This window comes from Poecilia mexicana, unplaced genomic scaffold, assembly GCF_051168715.1.
Source record: "Poecilia mexicana isolate PSO_F unplaced genomic scaffold, ASM5116871v1 scaffold_11, whole genome shotgun sequence".
In the NCBI taxonomy this organism is placed as follows: Eukaryota; Metazoa; Chordata; class Actinopteri; order Cyprinodontiformes; family Poeciliidae; genus Poecilia; species Poecilia mexicana.
In genome coordinates, this window is record NW_028263380.1 from 11,542,010 (window position 1) to 11,552,797 (window position 10,788).

A 10,788-nucleotide genomic window follows, 5' to 3' on the forward strand; every position below is an offset into this window, starting at 1 on the left:
TCATCGTGATGACCATGTGTTTGTATGCTTTCATGTTAATAACAATGGCAAATCTACGATTTTTAATCAGTTAATACGGGGTAAGCTGCAAATCTGCTCCCACTGAATGTCTCATCATAAAAAACACATTTCGCACAAACCAATAGTAAAATATTTTTTTCTTAGTTACAGAAAAGATTTCTCATTTCATCAGTTGTGTAAGCACACGTGTAGCACTTCTTTTTTGGGGGAAAATAAATGGAACCAGAATATTCAGTACATTTATTATAAAATAACTGGTTTAAGAAAATCGACATTTTTTCAATCCAGATTTAGACAGTGAAGTTTAAAAATGTGACAAAGACCAAGCATTAAGGTGACTCTCTGCTGCCCCCTTCTGCTTTTTATAGTTATATGCTCAGAAAAATTGATCAGTTAGGTTACTGATAGGCATGTAGATAAACTGAAAATATGTGTTTTAAAAAACATGTGGGCCTCGGACTTTATCATAAGTATACTATACCACAAATATTGAAAATAAAATTACGTCAAAAACAGATAAAGCAATAAGTGATAGAAAAAAGAAAATAACCACCACGTAAGTTAGTATATTTCTGTATTTGCCCTTTTCAGGTGTCCTCACTGTGACCCTCGAAGAATATTCAGGTATAGGCAATGGATGGATACATGAATTTCTGTATTCTTGTATTAACTTATTCTTGGTCAAATAGAAAAAGCACCGTACATACAATTGCATTTTTACGCTAAGATTTACATTTCCAGTTTGCTGTGTTATCACTATTTTCATTGTTGTTTATTGTAGTGTCATTAGTATTGCTGTTGTTCTGTGTTTATTTGTATGCTTATATTTGACAATCACTTTAATCAGAATACATTTGTGCATTGAGGGGCAAAAAAAGCACATAAGATGTGTAAAAGGCCTGCAAGAAATACAACAGGTGCAATTAAAATCAAAACAAGGCACTGAACAGTGCTTTTGTCAGTTGCAGTAAGTTAATTTCTAAGACTAGTTAGGGCCATTATTATTTAAATCTAAGACCAACATGAATCATGTAAAGAGGAGAGAATAAAAAAAAGAAATGGACATTTCAAAATAGAATGTGACTAAAGTGTCTTTGAATCTATTAAATAAAATCTGGACATTTGAAGATTTCCCAAGGCCTAAAATTTAAACAAAAACAAAACTGAAATAAAGCAAATATAAAACAACAACAAAAATTAAAATAAGACAGTGGTGTGAAAAAAAACAACACAAGTGAAACTATAAAAATGAGAACAAACATCAATTAAACAAGCTAACAAATAATCTGAGTCTATAAGCCAACTACAAAAACCAACAAAATGCCTAGATAATATGCATTTTTTTAAGTCAAAGAAATTTGCCATAATTGATGAAAAAGTAAACATTTCTATAGATAATTGGCTAAGTATAGTGATGTACAGCTGAAAACATGGTCCGGTGGTATTTTTAACCTCTGAAGATGGTTCCCTTTAATCCAAGAAGCAAAGTCTGAAACTTACCACGATTCTGTGAGTACTTTGCTGATAATAAATTTGGCCACCGCCGTTTATTTTGTAAAAGAAGAAAAAAAAAACAATGACATGTAACGTTCTTTGCTATCATCTAGTTTCCCACATGCAAAATGTTTTCATTTTTCTGTTTTCTGAACATTTAAAAGAAAAATTTGAATTCAAGATTTCAACATCTTGAATCAAGCATGGTACAAAAGATCACAAAGATAGAAAATTTCTAAGCTTGTAATTCAACCGTTCCAGATAATAACATATATCACAAAGATAAGTGTTTTGTTTTTTTGTTTGTTTTAAATGAACTATTTAAAAACTGTGGAAATTATACATCAATCCCTGCTATCTGTACAGCTTCAGTGTAAACTTCATCTGCCTGTTTCCTGTATCTCTGAGATAACTCTTTAGCCCTTCTCACTTCCTTGATATTCTCTTCCAGGTTGTCATTCAGTCTTCCTTGTTCTTGGTAGGTTTCTGCTGCTCCCTTCACTTGCTCAACCATTTGACTGTTGCTCCGTAGCAGCCAGTCCATAAGCTGAAGGAGTTTGGCACCCTTTGAGACGGTGGCTTTGGCGCTGTCTGAAATACCCCTGAACTCATTCTGGGCTCTCTGCAGAGCGAGAGGCAGTGGCTCCTCCTCAGTTTCTCCCTCTGGGCCCACAGGATCCAATATGAGGGAGAAGTCATAGCCCTTCATCTTCAAAGATACCCTGTATGTGGTCTCTGACGACAGAAAGGTGGACAGAAATTAAATCAACCAACAGAAAAAAGAACCACCTGCTTATCATGCTGCTTTCAACAAAAATTGTTTGCTGCTCACCATGCTCCTTCCTTATGGCCCCTATGCACTCGGCAAAAGCCAGGTTATCAACATCCGTAATGTCGCAGCTCTGTTTCAACTTTCTGATGTGTGCAACCATGGCTTCATAGTGTGCCTGCTGCTCATTGAAGATCTCTGCCATGTCAGTAAACCTGTGATCCAACTCTGGCACATTCACCCGTCTCATCACCAGCTTTCCACTCCTTTTCACTGTCGGCGCATCTGGACGTCGCACAAAAGACACACAAAGGCAGCAGGCAAAAAGAAAAGCGTGAAATAGAAGATTCTGGAATTCATACAACATTTCAGTGCAGATCGTGAAACGCAGACCTGGTTTACCGTTGTGAGCTGAGGGGGCCCGTCTGGCTGATTCAGCTTCAGTCACTTCAGATGGAGATCCAGGCTGCAACAAAGGCTGCCTCTGAAACAGCAGAGATGGTTCTCTCATATTTATACACACACACACAATGTTGGTCTCATTTAATTAATCCCCTGTAAAGATGTGTTGAGAGATTTAAAAAAATATATTTTATTGCTGTAGCATAATCTTATGCAGGACATTAAAAAATATGGTTAAATATACACAGAAATAGATCAAAAGAGTAAAAATCAGCCTCCTTTCTGGCCATCTCACTCCCTAGATCTACAATTCATAGATTTTAGATATAAAAAAAGGTCAACCTAATGGCCATAATTTTACAGGAGTAACTAATGCTGTCCTAATGGCAAAAGACAACAAAGTTTTGTACTGTAGAAATTGAGCAAAACAATGAGAACAGCAAAACCTATTATGAAATTTAGATCTAAAGTGAGTTTTGTTTACAGCCTCTCAAGCAAAAAAAAAAAAAATCATCTTCTATAAACATACATAGACGTGATTTATAGTTCTTGTACACATAATACGTTCGAGAAAACTACTGAAGCTCGACAGATCTCTCCATTCGTTTCATTTTACTCGCGAGAAGTTATAGAAACCTCGGTGCGATGTATCGACAGCATACCTCGCCGAGACTGTCGCTGGAGACAAAGCAACAGCAGAGGAGACGGAGCATTTTCACCAGCGTTAGTTTCCTTTAGCTTGTTTTTAGGTCACTTATTGTGTTCATGAAGTTTTTGTCGTCCACATTCCACATGACGTCAGTGTCACGCGGGCCATGAAAAAAAATCTTCCGTGCTATGCTTGAACGTTGTAACTACAGGTGAGCGTCAGGTGACAGACGCACACACACGCACACACATACGCACGCACACAAGGTAAAAGCACTGAAGGCCTGATACTTGCATTTGCACCGACAGATATGACTACCAAAATGACAGTCTATTCCAAACTGTTATTGCATTTCATGGATTTTATTGGTAAATGTTGCTAAATTTGTAAAAAAAAAAAAAAAAAAAAATTAATAAACTTGGAAAAAAAATAATACACAGACACAACCACAACAGACAAAATTAATCATCATACAAACAATTAGGTCCCAAAAGGTTAAGAAAAAGTAAAAAAATGTAAGAATTTCTTTAAACAACTGCTTTGCCCAATACAGAAACTGTTAAAAGTACATACATACAACCTAATCTTGCCCCTATCAGTTATTAATAACTAAAGCTGTTAAAAAAAACCGCATCTGTGAAAATCAGAGTTGGATGAAGACTCACATTTATTTGATTACTTTGTGAAGAAATGTTTTCTAAAGCTTCCTTAAAAGTTGCACTTTTTTCACGTCAACAATTGAGGAGGATTATGTAAGTCCATGTAAGTGTCTTTCAGAGCAGTAATCTCCAACTTTTATTTATTTATTTATTTATTTATTTATTTATTTATTTATTTATTTGTTTGTTTGTTTGTTTATTTATTTATTTAAAAGTATGTATATAATTCTATTTAAATTATCACAAATATTTACTGTTCTTATTAAACTCAACCGAAGGGGGCAGCATAATTCCTTCTCTAGAACTCCTACGCTGCCTCGACGATGGAGAAGAAGACGACAAAAGAAGGGAGATACATAGCTAAGCTGAGCACTATCTTACTAAATTAATGCTCAATCTCCCATAAGTGTCTAGTTTCTGTCCTAGTCACCCCATTAAGAAAAGTGACATCTAACATTCGTCTTTAAATTTAAAAATTGAAAACAAGTCGTTGTCTTTGTTAGCACGAACAACGCTGGCTGGTTGCTGAGCGACAACAAAAGCCACACACCGCCGGCAGTGAGCCTGCTATTGCTTTACGTGAACTAGTCAGACAAATACCTACCTGACATGACGGGCGTAGCGTCTCCGGAGAAGGCAGCAAGCTCCAAGAAGAAGAGCGAGAGGAAGTGTGCCTCCAAAGAAGAATACAGGCAGCTGTCCGGCATCATGGCAGGCATGAACATTCTCAGAAAGCAGGTGCAAAGATTTGTTTTAAACTGGCTTTGCATGGGAGATGTGACTGTTTTAATGTATTACCACCCAATTGTGTTTGGTGTTTACCTCAAGGGCACACTCTGTGATGTGACCCTGGTGGTTCAGGGGAAACACTTTCCTGCCCACAGAGTGGTCCTCGCTGCTGCCAGCCACTTCTTCAGCCTCATGTTCACCAGTAAAAATCACACACGGACACATGCAAAAAAAAGTTCTTTGTAAACATCATTGCAAATTATGTTTAAAGCTACAAACAAGATTTTTCCGTAAGATCACTCAAATTTACTTTAAATACAGATTCTCAGATGATTACCCTGATTCCTGTGCCAATATACACAGGAATCATATTTCCTGTGCATATTGGGAAATATTTTTTCTTAAGAAAATGTATATATATATTTTTTTTCTTAAATGCACTTTTTAAAAACTTTGTGCATTTTTAAACCGTCCATTGAAAGTCTATGCTTAGTACAAAGAATTTATATATAAAAAAAAACCCCCACAATGTTCAGTTTGGTTCTCTTTTACACTGCTTATTTTCTCGTGTCCAGCCAGAATGATGGAATCAATGTCTCATGAGGTGGAACTGAGGAGTGCTGAGCCCGAGATCATTGAGCTGTTGATTGAATTCATTTACACAGCAAGGTAAGATTCTGCCATAAAATGTCTTCTCAAGCTTTGTCATAAATATGTAATTTGTGGTTCCCTTTCAGTCGATCCACTCAGTACAACCCTCATATAACGCCCCCACATGGCCTGACTGAAGACACCTTGAATCACACCTGTTGGACAATGACGGGTGATAATGGGTGGCAGGCCCCACCTGGATATAAATAACCTATCATCACTGACGGTTCTAAAGGGGATTTGATATCTCGAAAGAAATGGCATAACATTGCTTGAAGGACCTACATAAACAAAGGGTCACTTACCTCCCTTCTTGGAGCTATGTGTTGTACCTCGTTCCTCTTCTTTAGGGAACAGTGGTTATATTCATAACATTTTATTAAAGAAAGTCCAAATGTTTCTAAATGAGGCTTATGTTCTGTGTGTTTTTGTCTCCCCCCCCGATACGTGTCTTTGTGTGTCAGAATCTCTGTGAACAGCAGCAACGTTCAGTCTTTGCTGGACGCAGCCAACCAGTACCAGATTGAGCCAGTGAAGAAGATGTGTGTGGAGTTCCTTAAAGGACAGATCGATGCCACAAACTGCCTGGGTACATGCTTGAAATACAATCCCAGCTCCAACAAATTACGGCAATGAGATGTATTTACTAGTTTGTCTTTCTGTCCTTGTGCAGGCATCTCAGCCTTAGCAGACTGTATGGACTGTCCTGAGCTGAAGGCCGCAGCAGAGGACTTTTTCCAGCTCCACTTTACAGAAGTCTATAAGCTGGATGAGTTCTTGCAGCTGGACGTTACGCAGCTCACACATTTGCTCCACCAGGACAAGCTCACTGTTCGTGCAGAGGCTCAGGTACGCACATATTCAATTTATAGATTGACCGTGGTAACTTTGTTTTTCTGATCTGCTTTTTTTCGTACGTTTGTGTTTTAGATTTATGACGCGGCGGTGCGTTGGCTGAAATATGACGTGTGCAACAGAGAGCAGTACATGGTGGAGGTGCTGGGGTGCGTTCGCTTCCCTCTGGTCTCCAAAACCTTCCTCTCAAAGACCGTGCAGGCAGAGCCGCTCATCCAGGACAACCCGCAGTGCCTCAAGATGGTCATCAGTGAGTAGGAAGAGAGCAGGGGTTTATTTGTTAAACGAAATTGTGCATTATAGATAAGCATTTTATTCAGAAGAATAACGTTGGTTGACGTCAGCATCCCACTTCTTTTCTCCAAGGCGGGATGCGTTACCATCTATTGTCTCTGGAGGACCGGGAAGACCTGGGAGAGAGCAGCCGGCCACGGCGCAAGAAGCACGACTATCGCATCGCCTTGTTCGGAGGCTCGCAGCCTCAATCCTGCCGCTACTTCAACCCCAAGGTATTAGGGATATATATGAAAACACATCTGAGCACGAGTGCTATGATGTTGGTGCAGAAGCATTTGCTAGGTATATCCTTCAAAATCATTTGAGTAATCTCCATAAAACCATGTCTCTTCGAATTGTATTGGTGAAGCGTCGGTGTTCTCCATGCAGGACTCCACCTGGACAGACATCCGCTGCCCCTTTGAGAAACGCCGCGATGCCACCGCCGTCTTCTGGGACAACGTGGTGTACATCCTGGGGGGCTCGCAGCTGTTTCCTATTAAGCGGATGGACTGCTACAATGTCCTGAAAGACAGCTGGTATTCCAAGCTAGGTCCACCCACTCCTCGCGACAGCCTGGCCGCTTGCGCTTCTCAGGGCAAGATCTACACATCGGGCGGATCGGAAGTGGGTAAGCGTCAAGATGCAGGATAAAAACCTTTCAGATGTTAGACTGAGTTATTTTTATTTCTACTAATGGGGATGCAGACAGTGAAATGCAGTGGTTTAGTTGAAGTTGTTGCACGTGTGAGGCTTGTGGTCATTGGATTCCGGCGTTGTTCGTCTGCAGGCAGCTCGGTTTTGGACCTTTTTGAATGTTACGACACAAGGACAGAGTCGTGGCAGGTGAAGACCAGCATGCTGTTGGCCCGCTGCAGCCACGGCTCCGTCGAAGCCAACGGACTCATTTATGTTTGTGGAGGAACGGTGGGCAACAACGTCTCCGGGAGGATCCTCAACAACTGCGAGGTGTACGACCCCGGCACACAGCAGTGAGTACAATGTGCCGGAGAAAGGATAGGGAGTGTGGCGAAAACGTTAAATTAATCAGTGACGGTGAAGCTCTGAGAGTTTAGTGAGGTTTAATTAATTGCTGGTCAAAGGAGATGATCGGCCCACAACACGGAGAGTGTAATCAAGACTTCCTTCAGAGTCCAACGTGCTTAGTCCATTCGTTCTCTTCAGGACATCCCTCAGAGACAAACTGTTTCTTGGTTTTCAATTGCAGTCAGCCTTCACCCCGTTCCTCTCTCAGCTCTTCCCTGGGTCTGCTTAACCTTCGTGTGTTTGACGCAAACAATTCTCATTCCAAAGATTGTGTTAGACTATAATAAACCCTCTTTGTGTAGTAAAAAAAAAAAAAGATTGCTACATTTCTTTCAGAGCGGGAGGGATATTTCCATGACTTCCCATGTCTTTGTAGTCGATGGAAAAACTAAGTACAGCTTGGCTGCTTTCAGAGGCGTTGAGATGCAAAGTATCCAAATGTGCTTGATTAACTCATCTTCCCTGTAAAAGCAGAAGCTTCAGGACCTCGGACTGCTTTCTCCCGACTCCTTACTCTATGTTTATTCTGAGGTTAACAGGGTGGATGATTTACACCTTCGTGTTTATCTGTTTAACATGGATTAGTTAATTCGGATGTGATAGTTTGCCCACAGACACAACAGAATGACATTTTGGCATATTCCTACAAATATGTGCAAATATTTCCCTTAACTCATGTAAATTTTAGATATTTACTTTATTTATTTTATTCATATAGTAGCGCAAATAATTAGTGGGTCAAATTCCATTAGCTTACTAATCAGTTACAATTACTGCTTCCTCATATCTTGGCAGCAGAAAGAGCAGTTAGTCAGTAGAGTTTGATATAGCAGTAAATTAGACCTCAATAATACAGACTCTGAACACAGATAATTGCGTTTTTATTAGAGGTGGCAAGAACAAAGTTCTTTCTGGCCAGGTCATTTGTTATGTCACAAAAACTCCTGTGAAGTCCTTAAAAGTCACTTTTACTGCAGCATCTGTATATAATAGTTGCCAAACATTGCACCACAAGAACAAGCTCCAAGAACTGAATGACAACCATTTTGTTCTTACAGCCCAGAGAAGAAGCTTCAAGTTTTTGAAAATTACATTTGAATCACATTTAAATAGCACATCCAAACAGAAGTCCAAGAATAACTATAATTTAACTTGATGCAGAGTAGACTTGAGGATTTTTTAAAAAATTTATTTATCTAGTAAATTTCAGAAAGGCTTTCTCAAACCAGTAACTTTTAAAATAGAACAAGCAGCTGTTGTCCAGCTGGCAACTATTTTCTCCTAAACCCTAATTGCACATTTCAGATGGCGAGAGCTGTGTGGCATGAGAGAGGCCAGGAAGAACCATGGACTGGTGGTCGTCAACAACAGGATCTATGCTGTGGGAGGACAGGGGCCTTTGGGTAACTGCGACCACCACGGGGGGACCAGTAAGGATCGGTAAATCAGGGCAGCTGCTATACAAGGATGTTTTTGTGGTCTTGTAGGTGGACTGGATTCAGTGGAGTACTACGATATTGCCAGCAACGAGTGGCGAGCTGCCTCACCAATGCCATGGCGGGGCGTGACGGTAAAGTGTGCAGCTGTCGGCGATGCAATCTATGTGCTGGCAGGCTTCCAGGGGGTGGGACGGCTCGGGCACGTCCTGGAGTACCACACTGAAACCGACAGGTTGGTATTTTAGCTTGCTTTCCAGGAAATTCTAACTGCTGTTTTTTTTTTTTTTTTTTTTTGCTCTGAGGTTTATGTGTGAAAGCACGACTCGATTGTCTTCATTTCGCACGTATGCGCATTTCTGCGTTGCATTTTTCAGACCCTTAACCGATTCAAATCGTCCTCATCTTTTCCTGCTGTCAGGTGGGTGACGTGCAGCAAGGTGCGAGCGTTCCCCGTCACCAGCTGCCTGATCTGCGTGGTCGACACTTGCGGAGTGAACGAAGATGAAGATATGGACCTCATAGACTCTCAGCCGCATGCCGCGACCTCTTCCTCAGCCCCCACCACTTCCCCCTCGTAGTGAAAGAATCTTATCTAGTGTATTTTAATTTTCGAACGTATGTTTACAGTTTTGAAAGAAACCGATTTGACTCACAAAAGGCAGGGTTTTTCTTTGTTTTTGTTGGGGTTTTTTTTTACCCCCCTGAAAGATCCAGTCGTGCTGTGACGGCTCACACTATTGTAAGAACGTCCTCTTACAGACATGTTTTTACTACATTATTTAATATTTAACTTATATTCACTCTAAAACTGCAGTTTTTTTATGTTACGTGTTGCGTTTTTCTTTTATTTCAAGCAAAAGCTTTAGTGCCATCTTAATGCTTTATAATAATACCACACACAGGCCTTTGAAGAAAATGTGTAAACATTTTATTTTCAGCTTTAGTTACAAGTAAAACAGTGGGAATAAAAATAGGAATGTAAATTCTGTACTGCTCTCATGTACGGTACATTTTTAATACATAATTGTAGACAGCACCACGTGAATTAACGTTGAAGAAATAATGTTTTAAAAAATGTGTAAAATATTCTTGTGTATTCATAAATCGCAGAAGTCATAATAGTGGTGGTCATCTTGCCCCTTTGCCATTTTCTTTTTTTTTTTTACTTTTGCAGCTTTCATGCCAGTCATGCGTCAAATCATACCAGCTGTGACCACTGATGACTTTAAAGTAATTCACTATAATCTGCTCTGCCTCCAGCTGGTCAGTAATACTTACTTTTATTTGCCATATTTCATAATAAGACGACTCTCCCAATGTAGAAGCACCAGAAACGGAGTAAAATCATAATTGGACTATGTTGTAAAATTTCTGCAAAATGTAAAATCCTGGTTGAGGTGTGAGCTTTTTTATACAAGTCAATGGGTTTAAAACGGAAAATTGATCTGCAGTCGTTCCCTTTTGCTGCCACTTAACACTGCTTGCTTGTTGATATTTTGAAGAGTTAGAACACAAAAAATTTACTTTTTTTAACAGACTTTTTTTTTTTTTTTACATAATGTTATTGGTCAAAATTTAGAAAAAAAAAACAATTCAGAACTCCCATCATTGCCAAAACTGTTTGGTAGTTTGTCACTTTTTACAGCACCACATTTGGTCTAAAAAAATCTTAAGTTCAGCAGTAGAATATTTTTTTTCAATACAAGAGATGCACAATCAAAATGTCCCCGTTATCTACTCGTCAGCTCTGTTTGAGCTGAATTGCCATAACTTCCAATTTTTTTTTGTTTCTAAATG

General features: G+C 39.5%; 2 protein-coding genes across 5 annotated transcripts; one reads left to right on the top strand and one right to left on the bottom strand.

Moving 5' to 3' along the window:
- Positions 1-578: 578 nt before the first annotated feature.
- LOC106921017 (uncharacterized) lies at positions 579-3,488 on the bottom strand. Of its 2 annotated transcripts, none has more exons than XM_014992429.2 (4): positions 3,349-3,488; positions 2,687-2,768; positions 2,348-2,569; positions 579-2,250 (listed from the first exon to the last, which is right to left on the bottom strand). In XM_014992429.2, the coding sequence occupies exons 1-4, from the start codon at positions 3,397-3,399 to the stop codon at positions 1,853-1,855; spliced, it is 753 nt and encodes a 250-aa protein (XP_014847915.2). In that variant the 5' UTR covers positions 3,400-3,488; the 3' UTR covers positions 579-1,852. The 2 variants fall into 2 exon arrangements, with proteins under 2 accessions (XP_014847915.2, XP_014847914.2); XM_014992428.2 differs by having other exon boundaries at positions 2,678-2,768.
- On the top strand, positions 3,455-10,110 carry klhl7 (kelch-like family member 7). 3 transcript variants are annotated; one of them, XM_088010197.1, is made up of 12 exons: positions 3,455-3,546; positions 4,498-4,925; positions 5,299-5,392; positions 5,839-5,963; positions 6,048-6,223; positions 6,305-6,479; positions 6,596-6,738; positions 6,896-7,136; positions 7,296-7,497; positions 8,858-8,955; positions 9,040-9,223; positions 9,410-10,110. In XM_088010197.1, exons 2-12 carry the CDS (start codon positions 4,604-4,606, stop codon positions 9,567-9,569), a joined length of 1,920 nt encoding a protein of 639 aa, XP_087866323.1. In that variant the 5' UTR covers positions 3,455-3,546; positions 4,498-4,603; the 3' UTR covers positions 9,570-10,110. The 3 variants fall into 3 exon arrangements, with proteins under 3 accessions (XP_087866323.1, XP_014847921.2, XP_014847923.2); XM_014992437.2 differs by lacking the exon at positions 3,455-3,546 and having other exon boundaries at positions 4,258-4,732; positions 4,823-4,925; XM_014992435.2 differs by lacking the exon at positions 3,455-3,546 and having other exon boundaries at positions 4,252-4,925.
- Positions 10,111-10,788: the final 678 nt, after the last annotated feature.